We start from the raw sequence: 13,483 nt of genomic DNA on the forward strand, positions 1-13,483 counted from the left end.
CCACGGGTAACCAGGAGCAGCGGTCCGGGAGCACACTCCTCAGGGCTCTGCTGGCTTCACTTACCAGGGTCTGCTCGTACTGCAGCGCCCGTGGCTCCATCCCTTCCTCCGCCGCCGCCGCCCCCGCCGCCGCCGCCATCTCCGCTCACAGCCCTCTGGCCTCCCGCCGCGGCTCGGGCTCTGGCCCGGACTCGCCTCCCGGCCCGCAGAGCCCGCGCCCACACCCGTCCTGTCCCCGTAGCCTGGGCGGCCGAGTGCAGAGTGCGGCGGGCCCCAGGCGGGCGCCGCTGGCGCAACCTCCCGCTCTCGTCCCCGCCTCGGCGGGCGGGCCGAGGGCGGTGCCCACCGTGCTGCTCCGCCCGCCGGCCCTTCTAAGGGAGCCGGCCCAACGCGGCCGGGGTCCGCGTTGGGGCCGCCTCCCTGGCTCGGGAGGGGCGGCAGGGGGCGCCTGGAACGCGTGAGCCCGGACCCAGTCTCTGCCGAGGCGGGTGGTTGAGAGCGGCGCCCGGGCCAGGGCGGGGGCGGGTCCACTGGCACGTGGAGGGGCCGGGCGGGGTCTGTGGCTCTCCGCGCCCGGCCGGGAGGGGCGGGACTCGCCGGTGCTCTGTAGGGCCTGGGGCCGCGGGCTGCCGAGCCGTCTAAGTCAGACTTTCAGGCCCAATCCCTCAGGAGCGGCGTCCTCTCTTGCTTCTTCGCTGGGGCCAAGGGCTCAGACCGGCCTGGCAGGGCCCCTCCACTCCGTCGGGGGTGAGAAACAAAGCTGGGGGGACTCGGAGGGGGACGCTAGGCCCAGAAGGGGAGTGCTTGGAACTGGGACCCTCGGTCTCTCTCATCCCCTTCCTTTCTCTTTGCCTTCTTCGCGGCTCCCCGAGGGTAGGTGCACTTGGAGCAACTTGGCCTTCGGCTTGTGCGGGGGTGGAGGTGGAGAGGGAACGGGAAGGGGTGAGACCAGAGGGAAGGGAGGTCTAGGTGCCTGGGAGTCGGGCGTGGGGGGACAGAGGTCGCTTCTCCCTGGCAGGGCCCAAGGAGAAATCCTAGTAGCTGCTCACGTCTAGCCGCCAAGGGGGAACGGCCTGCTGGCGCTCTGCGCTCTGCGTTCTCTGTAAGGGTCCGAAGAAGGATAGAGCAGTGGGTGGGGTGAGCACAGGTGGATGGGCAGTGTCAGAGATAGTGTGAGGGGGAAGGGCCAGTGTCCAGGAAACAGGCAGTGTGCCGGAGGAGGCAGCACCAGGGTGAAGGGGCACGTGGGAGCAGCGGGGGTTCCCAGGAGGAGGGAGCAGTGTCCAGGAAGGGGGAAGTGTGAGAGCCGGCACCCTAGAGGAAGGGGCAATGTAAAGGAAGAGGTGGTATCCGTAGGAGAGGATTGTGTCAGGATGAAGGAGCACATAGGAGAGCTTGTCCAGGAGAGGGTCGTGGCGGGGGGGAAAGGGCAGAACCGAGCTTAAGGGGCAGTGCTCAAGGAGGGCAGTGGGTGGGTGTTAATGCCTGCTGAAGGGGCGGTGTAAGGGAAGAGAGTAGGGGTGGGGACGATGCAGGCTTTCCTCTTTCCCATGGTGACATCATGGCAAATTCCCAAACTGGACGGACCCGGCTCAGGTGACAGCCATATGGGCCGAGACGGCCCGGGCCGGCCCGGGCCGGCCCGGGCCGGCCTGGTTGCCAGCTGGAGGGGCTGGGTCCTGAGACCTGCCGGGCCAGCGCCCTGGGGGCGGGGTTCTTCTCCGCTCGCCTTTCGCACGGACTGTGCCCTCGGCGGTCAGGCGGACGGGCACGGTAGGGTACGGGCCGGGCTTCTCTGGGCCAAGGATCAAGGTCCCTGGCTTGGGTAGGCCCCCAAGCATTCCAGTCTTCCTGACCTGGCTTCTGAAGAGGGCGCAGGAGAGCCACTGGAGAGAGCCGGACAAGACGCCGCCTCGGCCGGAGGTGGGACCTATCGTGTTGCCGCCCGGGGCGGAGTTATTTGGACCTGAGACCCGCCCTTAATACTGCAGCCTCTCGGAAAGAATCGTTCGGGGCGGAAGTTAAGAAGCCCCGAGAGCTAGGTGGCGGAAGTGGCCGCGTTCCCTTTTGTCCGTGCGCATGCGTTATTCTATTTCTTAGCCGCCGCTCTTGAAGCGCTGCCTTTTCCTTTCTCCTCTTTACCTCCACGCGACGGGGTGCGCGTACCCCTAGTCGTCGTGGTCGGGCGCTCAGCCCCTCCACTATTTTCGTGGCCCCCTCACCATGGCGGGCATCCTGTTTGAGGATATTTTTGATGTAAAAGACATTGACCCGGAGGGCAAAAAGTTTGACCGAGGTAAGTAAGATTTGGAGGGGCTGTTTGGGGGAAGGGGCTAATCTCCTCGGGGACACGCCCCTGGGCCTCTCGTCCACCTATTTCACGTAGCCTACCCCTACCGGCAGGTCTTGGCGTAGGGACCTTTCTCAGGAAACATTTTTACAGATGAGGAAACGGAGACTCCGGGCTCTCCCTGGCTTCACACAAGCTGTGCCCAGTGCCTGGATGGCCTTTTCTCCGGGCATCTTTCTAATCGCTACCCACTCTGTGCTAGGCGCTGTACTGTGCACCTTACACACACTTTATCTTACGTATTCCTTTCAAGAGCCTGCATGAGGTAGGTGGTGTCTTACCCATTTTGCTCTGAGAGACAAAGCAACCCACGCAAGGCTGTACAGCGAATAATCCGACCTCCAGAGCCCTTCGCCCTCAGAGTCTTTAGCTCTTTGTGAAATCCTCTTGGAGATAGAGTTGACTGGTTAGTGTACAACTCTTTATTATGTCATTGATCAATAATTGTCTTTGGTGTCTCTTCTTTTGCCTAGAGACTGGGATGTTTTTTGGGACAAAACCCAGTTCTTACACAAGTTGATAATCCCCTTAGCAGAGGACCTGGCACAGAAAGATAAAACCTTTGGATGAATGAATAACTTGCCCCAAATCAGGTGGTTTCTTAACCACCTAGGTAGCCCTAGAACCTGGATATTATTTGTTGCCAGAGGATCTTTGATTTTTTTCTGGGGATTCTATCCGCTTGCCATAGGTTGTGTCCCCTTTCCTTCTTGCATATGTGGTTCTTTTTTTGATTTATTTTTGGCTGCGTTGGGTCTTCGTTGCTGCACGCAGGCTTCTCATTGTGGTGGCTTCTCTTGTTGCGGAGCACGGGCTCTAGGCGCGAGGGCTCAGTAGTTGTGGCATGTCGGCTCAGTAGTTGTAGCTCATGGGCTCTAGAGCACAGGCTCGGTAGTTGTGGTGCACGGGCTTAGTTGCTCTGTGGCATGTGGGATCTTCCCAGACCAGGGCTCGAACCCGTGTCCCCTGCATTGGCAGGCGGATTCTTAACCACTGCGCCACCAGGGAAGTCCCTGCATATGTGAGTCTGACTGAGCCTGCACGTCTACGAGAGGCCAGTGGATACAGGTTGGGTTAGATTGAGTATTCTATTGCATCCAGCCCCCACAAAGTAGGAGTCTGCCCTGCGCTGTAGGGTCTGCCTTGGGCCAGGCAATGACCTCTGCCACTCTTTCCCTGTTTCCTTCCAGTGTCTCGACTGCATTGTGAGAGTGAATCTTTCAAGATGGACCTCATATTAGATGTAAACATTCAGATTTACCCTGTAGACTTGGGTAAGTATTGAACATAAACAACAGCAGGAGGCTTTTTGCCATTTCCGCTGTTCTTCACCCTCTGATGCTGCTGTTATTTTTCAGGTGACAAGTTCCGGTTGGTCATAGCCAGTACTTTGTATGAAGATGGTACTCTGGATGATGGTGAATACAACCCTACAGATGATAGGCCTTCCAGGTGAGGGAGTGGAGCAGGGAGTACTTGAAATATGCCTGAGGACTAAGTCGATAAGTGGTATAGAAAGACCTTACTTAATTCATAAAATAAATGATTATCAGCAGAATCTATGTAACCTTAAGGAAATTGCTGCACTTAAGAATTCAGACATTCAGGTGTTTATCCAAAGCAGTGATTACAGTGTGAGTTGTAGCTTTTTGATGGCAGAGGAAATGACCACTGAATGACCTAGGCTTTGTGGGCCTTGTGTCTTGGGAGGGAGTTTGGTGTGAGGCAGAGGCTTTCGAGCCCCACTCAGTTCACATCTCAGCTCTACCACTTATTTGTTGAATAACCTTAACCTCTTTCTTTTTTTCTTTTTTCTTATTGGCTGCGTTGGGTCTTTGTTGCTGCACCTGGGCTTTCTCTAGTTGCAGGGAGTGGGGGCTCAGTAGTTGCAGCATGTGGGCCCTAGAGCGCAGGCTCAGTAGTTGTGGCGCATGGGGCTTTGTTGCTCCGCAGCATGTGGGATCTTCCTGGACCAGGGATAGAACCCGTGTCCCTTGCATTGGTGGGGGATCCTTAACCACTGCGCCACCAGGGAAGTCCAACCTTAACCTCTTTCAACCTTAGTTTTCTCATCAGTAAAATATCGATGGTCATACCCATCTCACAGGGTTACTCTGAGGACTAAATGACATTATGTTTGGAAAGTGCCTGTTGTTATGATGCTGGCACTTAGTTACCAGTTACCATTTTTAAAGGACCTCTTATTGTTGTTAACTACATTTAAGAATAACTGCCACTGTTGTTCCACAGGGCTGACCAATTTGAGTATGTAATGTATGGGAAAGTGTACAGGATTGAGGGAGATGAAACTTCTACTGAAGCAGCAACACGCCTGTAAGTTCCACGGCCTTGTGAGAGCCCTCGCCCCCTCCCTTTTGTGAGAATTTGGACTATGCTCTGAAAATTTGAACCATGCTCAGGCTTCCTGGGTTTCTTTCCCCAAGCACCTCAGAACTAGGTGGGACCCGGAAAGAAACTGTTTTGGGAACAATTTTCAGTCTGAAATGTAGATTGCTCCCTTTGCCCTCTGTCAGGACCTCAGGGCCTGGTGGTCCAAATGAGAAACTGGTAATCTAGCTGTGTGAAATGCCAAGGAAGGTTACTTCTCCAAGAACTAAATGCAGCATAAGTGATTAAACTGCTAGGCCTTTTTGTTTGTGTGTGTGTGTGTGTGTGTGTGTGTATGTGTGTGTGTGTGTGTGTCTGTGTGTGTGTATGTGTATGTTTTGCTACTCTGCAATCCAATCCCTAGTTCTTTGGTTTCTCTGCCCAACTATTTTTTTCTTTTCTTTAAAATCTTATTAAAACAACATGTGCCCTTTGTAAGAAATTTGAAAAGCAGAGAAGTAACGTGAAGAAGGAAAAAAGTCACCTATAATTCTATAACCAGAGGGAATCTTTTACATAAACATTCTTGAATGTTCTAGGGTTTTTTTTTCCTCTGTACTTTTTTCTTTGAGCTCATGTTGTTTATTACAATGTTTTGTTCTGTTCTTTTTGCTTAATGTTATGTAAAACATGTTTCCCCATGTCCATTTTAAGCTATTCCTAAACATTTTAATAGCTATATAACATTCCAGTAAATGGATATATCTTAATTGATTTGACCATTTCCTTTATTCTGGGCATGGGGTATTTTCCACTTTTGCCGATATAAAGAACAGTTTGGTTCCTGATGACAATACTCTAGAAGGATGCCTTTTTGTTCTTAGGTTGGGTTGGAGAGCTGCTGAGTAACAGTTGCTATGGAGCTCAGACTCATGGGACTGGGTCTTCTGTTTCAGCTCTGCCTACGTGTCCTATGGGGGCCTGCTCATGAGGCTGCAGGGTGATGCCAACAATCTGCATGGATTTGAAGTGGATTCCAGAGTTTATCTGCTGATGAAGAAACTGGCCTTCTGAACCACCCAGGGAGCCAGCCTTGCTGCTTACTCACGCACGTCATGGACGTTCGTTCAAGCCCGAGTAGCAGTTGCTGTTGTTCACCTGTTCAGGAGGGGCTGGCTCTCTGTCCACTGTGGGTGCATCTTTAGGAGGTCTGGACTCAATGGGAAACTGACTTGCCTGCAAAAGACCCAGTGGGAGAGCTTAAAATGAATCAGAAGTTGTTTTATGTATATGATTTTTTTAATTAAAGTTTACTTTTTCAGACTCTTTTCCCCTCTTTTTTAGCAAAGTTTTTTCCATTTATTTTAAAATCATTTTTTCCAGTTTGCCTATGGTATATTATGTTTCTGGCCCACAGCCAGATGGTCACATGTCAATGTAGGATCTGTCCCAACCTTTTGGTATCGGGGTTCAGGGTTATCTCCGTCTCCTGGCTGACTACCCCCAATATCTATCCTCCAATGTGATTTTCTGTCTGGGAGAGAGAGTGTTGTGCTTTTGGCTCCTGAGGGCACCACCCATTTGGCATAGAATCCTGAATAGGCAAGGAGCTCTGCTCCTGTTCTTCTAACACTTTCAGTTTCTCAGGAAGTCAGATCACGTTGACTTGAATGAGTTGCTTGCATAGCCTGGAAATGTTCGTCATTTTTATGGAAGCTTTGAGATGAGGCTTTTCGACACATGCATAGGACACAACTCTGAAGAGGAGAGGAAGAACGATTTGGTGGTTGTGGAAGCGGGTGGAGGAGTTAGCTCTCTGCTTTACATTCTAGTGGTGACCTGGAGGGAGGGTAAGTGGTGGTGGTTTTTACCAGTGACACTGAACAGGGAGCTGCCTCACAGACCAGTGAAGTAGACAGGGCAGCAATACCAATGAGGTTTGGCAGTTCAGTGCCAGTGCCTGGGACAATACAGCAGTCTGACTGCAGTCACTAATTTATCAGTGGGGGAAGAACAAAGTTGAGGAAATGGCGATGCTTACAAGGACTCCAGCATCGGAGCTGCGTCTTCAGCCTGGCATTTGAGGTCTCAGACAGTACATGGGACTCTGATTTCCCCTGGGAAGTTCAGGGTAACAATCCAGAAAGATCATAAGTGTGTATTACGTAGTTGTCTCTTTTTGTTTTTGCGGTACACGGGCCTCTCACTGTTGTGGCCTCTCCCGTTGCGGAGCACAGGCTCCGGACGCGCAGGCTCAGCGGCCATGGCTCACGGGCCTAGCCGCTCCGCGGCATGTGGGATCTTCCCAGACCGGGGCACAAACCCGCGTCCCCTGCATCGGCAGGGGGACTCTCAACCACTGCGCCACCAGGGAAGCCCAGTAGTTGTCTCTTTTGATCTCCCTTTTTTGCCATGAGAGTTGGTCCTCCTGCTGGGATGCCTGGGGTATTTCCTTCCCCATCATTTTCAGGTCTTCACAGGAGGTGTTAGAAATAGTATTTAGGGAAATGGGTTGAAAATGAATGGCCTCTGTAGGGGGGAGGAAAAGGTATTTCTTTTGCTTTACTGTGGGGTGGGGGTGAGGGGAGAGGGAAGTAGGAGATGAAGTGGGAGTTGGGATGAATTTTTATAGAATCGTAGAACCTCTTCCGTGCAGTCAAATTTTTTTGTAGGGGTTGGAGAAGGATGGATTTAGGTTGGAGAAGGGAGAACCTAATTACCGATAACAGTTTGCAGGGTAGCTAATAGTTTGCGGGGTAGTGTAGCAGACTGTCCTAGCTGCCGTGGGGTGGCAGAAGAAAGAGAACTGGGGTACAGTTGAACAGAGATAAGAGCGTCCTCGTTGTAACAGGTTTTTGTCTTTTCTGTAAAGGGAAGAAGGGACTGAATCAGCCCGATAGAATGATTTGGGAATGGGTTAGATGCTCAGGAGAGGCAAGTTAGTTCCCACTGGAGAAGCCCATGGGTTATTTACGTTTGCCCTAGGGTAAGTCAAATGCCAGTACTGGATGCCTGGAACTTTCTGGCTACATACTTCTTGCAGTTTTGCCATCTTTGTCTCTCAGCTGACTGTCTGAAAACCCTTAATTCTTTGTCTCTGGTCCCTTTGGCATCTCTTGTACTGGGTGCTGGCTTTCATGTGCCATAAAATGTTTCATTTGATCATTAAATTTAACCTACTTTAATATTTCAGTAAGTTAAAATTTCCACTTACTATTCTCTTGACTCCATGCTGGAATTTGTAGTGTGGATGAACTGATTTTCTCCCACGGAGAAACTGACACCATCCGAGATTTGGACGGCACTTCTGAGCTTGGTGCATTTGTTGACTTTTTCTCCATGGCAACCGTTCTGTCCATGGGGTGGTGGGGGGAGACACCTGGAGATGCCTAAATTGGTCACCCCACCAAGAGCTTTGGTTTTCTACTCAGAACTCTTTAACTGTCGATGTGTACTCCCTAAGGACTTGGAAATTTTTTCCAATAAATAGAGTCACTGACTGATATACTGGACAGTGCACCACACTGGGGAATGTATGGGCTCCAGACTAAGTCATCCTAGGGTGTTTCTTTTCCTGTTCACAGGCTGTGAAACCGTTGGGAACTTGCCGGGCTTCTCTGAGCCTGTTTCCTCATCCGTAAAGCAGAGATGATAATACCTACCTTATAGAGATGTGTGAGTGTTAAAAAAGATAATATGCATAAGTTTCTTGACATACTGGCTTTCATTCTACTGTTTTGGAATGCCTTTAATGACCCTGGGGTTTTGTGGTAGTGTTTGGAACCCTAGGTTTCTGGCTCCTCTACCTACATGCTAACTTTTCCTGTCCTTTGGGGAGTTGAGGTGGGAGAAGAAAAAGCTTCCATTAGTTTTCCTACAGACACCTCTGGAGGTAGTGTTGACCTTGCAGTGGAGTGCTTGGGGCAATATAAACCTTCCCAAGCACCATGGTGGCATTTATTCAGAAAGCCCCATAAGCCTGGGCTTCTTTTCTAGAGATCCCCTGGCAGAGTTTATGGTGTCACACAGGGTTGCTTTTTAGATACTATACGCTTCTGGGAATTGGGAAATGAGCCTTCAACTTGCACTTGACTTGTGCTTGTCCCTCCTGCTGTGTGAGCTCTAGGAGACTGACTCAAGCCACTTCCTGCATTTCCCCCTGACCTCCACAGGAGGGAGGCAGGAACCCACGCCTGGTGAAGCTTCCTGCTGAGCTGCTGAAGTGCTGGCTGTTTGCTCAGCTGTCACATCCAGGTCTCATCTTGTCTGACTGACCCGTCTGCACAGCCTTACCTGTAAGGCTCTCCAAAGCTTCCTGTTAGCTTTTTCTCAGGGAGGGGGGATCTGTTGCCCATGAGAAGAACATCTTCCCCTCGCTTTGCAGGTAGCTTTTGGGTCCTCTCCTTTATTCTGTCTTTATACAGTCTCAGGTTTGTCTATTGCTTAGGAACTGCTTTTCTGAGAGACTTCTCATTCATTTCTCAAGAGTAAGGATCTCCTAAGAAAAGCAGATCAGAGCCCCATTAAGAATGATAATAAAGGGGGTAAAGAGACTAACCTTAGTTCTGAGCAGAAAACCAAAGCTTTTTTTTGTCATAAGCCCTACCTCTGTTCAGAAGCTAGGCCAGGCCAGGCCTTTGCAGAATTCTCATATGAAAAAGAGTATACAGAGAAATAGTAAGTTATAAATTTGTGCAGAAGATAGACCAGAGATAACTAACTGCTCTGGTGAACATTATTAATAGTTAAAAAAAATAGCTTTTGTAGTTTTATGGCATGTAGTAAAAAAATTATACTTTTTCTGTCCTGCATGTCTCCCTTCACCAGGGCTTTGGGTTTCAAGTGAAAGCAGGAAATCTGGTAAAGGCATACCTCGGAGATATTGCAGGTTCAGTTCCAGACCACCACAATAAAGTGAATATCACAATAAAGCGAGTCACACAAATTTTTTGGTTTTTTTTTTTGTTTCCCAGTTATGTTTACATGATACTGTAGTCTATTAACTGTAATAGTATTATGTCTAAAAAAAAAAAGCAATGTACATACCTTCATTCAAAAATACTTTATTGCTAAAAAATGCTAACCATCATCTGACAACACAGGGTTGCCACAAACCTTCAATTTGTAAAAAATGCAGTATCTGTAAAGCATAATAAAATGAAGCACAATAAAATGAGGTATGCCTGTATAGCTGCAGTTGTCTCCCAGGGCCTCTCCTCCGAGTAAAGGGATTGTACTTGGGAGGCGATGCTGATGTCGGCAGTGCCGGAGTACCTTACTCTTCCTGAGACAGATTCCGGAAGTGAGAGTGGGCTGCAACTAGAAGATGACTGGTAGAGCTGGGTGTGATGGCAGAGGGGTCAGGAAGCATGGGTTGGAGCTGGACCGTGGGGATGGGCAAGGTGGGTGAAGGAGAGAAGAGTGTGTACTGTCCAGGAGGAGGATGGGCTGGGGAAGGAGACTCTCCAGGCTGGAGGTAGGGTGACAGGGAGTCCATGTCTGAAGTTTCCGGAGGAATATCCGGGGCTCTTAGGGCCCTGGCTGTGGGTCCAGGAAAGAGTCCGTGAATTCCACTCAGGGGTCCATGTGTCCTGTTCAGGTGTCCAGGGATTTGGTCTAGGGACCTGGAGGTTTGGTTCAGCAGACCAGGAATCTTGGCTCTGAATCCCTGCAGCCTGTTCAGAAGTCCAGAGCCAGTAGTTCTGGCTGAGACACTGGAGTTTGTCTCCAACAATCCAGAAGTCCTGTTTGGGAGCTTGTTCAGTATGAGAAATGGAGAGGTGTTCCCCGGGATAGCTGTGGTAGGTGGGGCCCGCTTGGCACAGAGGGTGGGTCCCACTACAAGCAGCAGGAAACGCACCTTTCCTCGGAGCAGTCGTTGGAAGCTCAGGAAGATGGCACTGGGATCCTTGTGAGCTGTGGTCCTGCCCTGCACAGAAAGCTGAGGGCAGAGGATGGGCCTGAGGCCAGAGACCTGGGCCAGATATCATGCCTCCCTGTCTATGTGGGAAAGATAAGGTACCAGAACCCAGGCTTTGTGGCTGGAGGGAGCACTCCTTGGCAGGTCAGCTCTTCCACCCTCAAGATTTCTAAAATTCCCCTTTCTTCCCTCAGGTCTTCTGAGGGGGCCGAGTCAGAAAAGAAAGACAACTTCTATAGTTCCCTTGACTGGGGACTTACCTGGGTTCCTAGGAGGCCCTGCAGGGCCCCAAGGAGGAGGCGGACCTGTCCAGAAAGCTGCACCAGTAGGGATGAGAGGCAAGTGGGTCCCAGTTGTCCCCGCGCTGCCATCACTGCCTCCAGCAGAAGGGTCGAGGCTCCCAGAACGTCCTGTGCCTTGGTCTGTTCCTGGGAAAGAGATGGAAGAGAGAAACGGACAGCTTCAAAGGGTATGCTAATAGCGGGTGGGGAGCCTGTAAGAGTAGCCAGCAGAATGAATCATAGGAGCTGAGAATTGGACAGGACCTAGGTCCCACCCAGTACAGGAATTCCTTCAGTCTCCCGACAATTGGTCATCAGCCTCTGCTTGAATAACGCCAGTGTCCAGTAACGCAGCCTGGTCTCACATGTAATTTCAGTGAGAAAAGCTCTTTTTTTTTTTTTCTTACATTATGCTGAAATCTGCCCTATTATAGCTTTTACTTCTTGGTTCTAGTGCTGCAAATCTACTCTTTCTGCTACAAAATCAGGATCATATGATTAAAAAAAATTAATGTAGATATAAGACCATCATAAAGATTATAAAGATGAAGGGAAGGGGCTTGCTGATAAATGGCAGAGCTAGAGCTACAAGGGATCACTAGCAATTACACTTCCTCCCTGTCCCAATCCCCCAGAAGACCTGAGGGAAGCAAGGGAATTCTAGGGATCTTGAGGGTAGAGGAGCTGACCTTCTAAGCAGCACTCCCTCCTGGTAGGTTTCCTGAGTGTGTCTCAGACTGAAGCACTTCATGCTCTACCACAAGACTGACACTCTTCTCCAAGCTAATCACACAAGCTTTATTATTTTTTTAAACCATTCCTTGCATAACATATTTTCTGACCTTTCACTGTTCAGGTTGCTTTCCTCCTTTTGGAAACATGCTAGTTTACTATGGTCCCTCTGAGTAAATTAGCATGTTTCTAAAAGAGGATGGCTAGTACTCAGTGCAGTAGTTTAAGTGCAGTCCACTCATAATAGAGTTTTTTAGGAATATTTCTACAATGTGGATGTTAAACATCTAAGGCCACCTATGATCCCTACCTTTTTAAGTAGCTACTTCAATAATGTTGTTACAATGCTAAGTTTGGGGTCAATCCAACCCTCCCAGGTCCTTTTCATAGTAAGTACTAGGGCTAGAAGTTTATATGAGGTACGTAGGGACACTGTGGCCTGAAAGCTGGAATAGGATTTTATTCAATTACTTTTCACATCTAGAATTTTATATACATCTCTGTTAAATTTCACCTTGTTTTTGACCTAGCCTTTTAGCAGTTTGAACCTTAATTCTGTTTTTTGTTATTTTAGCTGTGCATCCCAGTTTTGTGTCATCTGAGGATGACAGATCAGTCTTGCTTCTTCACACCAACTTAAGAAGGCCGAACAGAAATAGGTCAGAAGCATGGCCATGAGAGACTTCTATCCAGCTTTTCATGGTGATCAACTTTGACTCTCTTTTATGTAGTGGACCACAAGCCATCATCTTGTCCAGAGGATATCCCCACAGTAGAATGTATGTTGGGTTAGGGTGGCCAAGCTGAAGGTGAGATCTTTTTAGGGAGCTCAGGAATTTTGAAAAATCCATGGGAATCAGTAGGAAACACATGAAGACAGGATTCGGGAAACCAAGGGAAAGGATGGCTTTCTTACTGTCTGGGTTTTCCATTCTCCCAAGCTGAAGTCCACAGCAGGCAGCAGGACGGGTGTGGACAAAGGGTTAACGTCTGGGCACTGGCTCTGTTGAAAAAGATTGGTGGGGGGATGGTGGAGAGGGCGCTGAAATAGAGGGGGTTATGGTGGCCCAATTACCAGGACAGGCTTCCATGAAATAGAACCAGACTAGAGCTTTTAAGAGAGGGTTTGATTGTAAACCATAATCCTTGTGAAGGGGTGGTAATTAGGCGGGGGGTGGTCTTACTGAAGACAATATTAGAAGAGTAGTGATCGGAGGGCATGAGAGGAAGTGATAGGAGTCAGGGTATCTCACCAGTTAGGTGGATAGCGGGGAGAGTGCTTGGGGATTCTCACCAGTCTGCTGTGAAGGACATGGGAGTCACGAAGCAGTTTATTTAGGAGTCGGGGGTCACAGGCAGGAGGAGCCGGGCTGGACAGTGTTAGTCTTGCAGTTAGGAGAGGCATGACCACGAGGAGCAATTCTTAGATGAGGAGAGGTGAGGTTGAAAGGGGCGGATAAGGAAGAAATCATTGTTGGGTGGTGGTCCAGGAATTCCCACTTAGGACCCAGACCTGAAATCCACGGAATCTGCCTCTCAGAGGCCTTACTCCTGGGAGATTGAGGTCCCCCCTGCCCCCGCACCCCAGCACATCTCCTTTCTCCTTCCCCTCTACCGAGTTCTGATTTGGCCCTAGGTCTCTCGAGGGTTTTCTTACCAGTCAGCCCCATTCTGGCCGGGCTGTGTGGCTGGAGCGGCTCCCTGTATGGGGCCTCTCCCCTGAATCCGTCCTGGGGCCATGGGGGCGGCTTGGGCTCTTGCACTTCTGGGCAGAGTGGGGTGGGGCACAGGTGGGGCACAGGTGGGCCAAGGAGGAGGGTCTAGAATCTGTCCTGCAAGTGACAGGAATAATGAACATTATTGAATTTCAAG

General features: G+C 50.2%; 3 protein-coding genes across 7 annotated transcripts in view; 1 reads left to right on the top strand and 2 right to left on the bottom strand.

Annotated features, from left to right (window-relative positions):
• Window positions 1-431, bottom strand: part of CLCN2 (chloride voltage-gated channel 2) — a 13,082-nt gene extending 12,651 nt beyond the window's left edge. For 2 of the 4 annotated variants that reach the window (XM_079921312.1, XM_079921313.1), the window contains exon 1: window positions 65-429. In XM_079921312.1, the coding sequence (XP_079777438.1) occupies window positions 65-139 (75 nt within the window). In that variant the 5' untranslated portion in view covers window positions 140-429. Of the gene's footprint in view, window positions 1-64 lie in introns of all 4 variants that reach the window. The other 2 variants (XM_079921314.1, XM_079921315.1) reach the window with 2 other exon arrangements.
• Window positions 432-604: 173 nt separating this feature from the next.
• On the top strand, window positions 605-6,006 carry POLR2H (RNA polymerase II, I and III subunit H). 2 transcript variants are annotated; one of them, XM_079921321.1, is made up of 5 exons: window positions 605-747; window positions 3,541-3,624; window positions 3,709-3,802; window positions 4,601-4,684; window positions 5,635-6,006. In XM_079921321.1, exons 2-5 carry the CDS (start codon window positions 3,576-3,578, stop codon window positions 5,750-5,752), a joined length of 345 nt encoding a protein of 114 aa, XP_079777447.1. In that variant the 5' UTR covers window positions 605-747; window positions 3,541-3,575; the 3' UTR covers window positions 5,753-6,006. The 2 variants fall into 2 exon arrangements, with proteins under 2 accessions (XP_079777447.1, XP_079777446.1); XM_079921320.1 differs by lacking the exon at window positions 605-747 and adding an exon at window positions 1,509-2,296.
• A 3,840-nt stretch (window positions 6,007-9,846) lies between these two features.
• On the bottom strand, window positions 9,847-13,469 carry THPO (thrombopoietin; the record flags this gene model as incomplete). The annotated part of the gene is given in 6 exon segments (XM_079921316.1): window positions 9,847-10,619; window positions 10,859-11,026; window positions 12,528-12,614; window positions 12,906-13,033; window positions 13,269-13,404; window positions 13,407-13,469. Coding segments are annotated over 6 exon segments (1,248 nt in total). The 3' UTR covers window positions 9,847-9,953.
• Window positions 13,470-13,483: the final 14 nt, after the last annotated feature.

This window comes from Stenella coeruleoalba (assembly GCF_951394435.1).
Source record: "Stenella coeruleoalba genome assembly, chromosome: 5".
In the NCBI taxonomy this organism is placed as follows: Eukaryota; Metazoa; Chordata; class Mammalia; order Artiodactyla; family Delphinidae; genus Stenella; species Stenella coeruleoalba.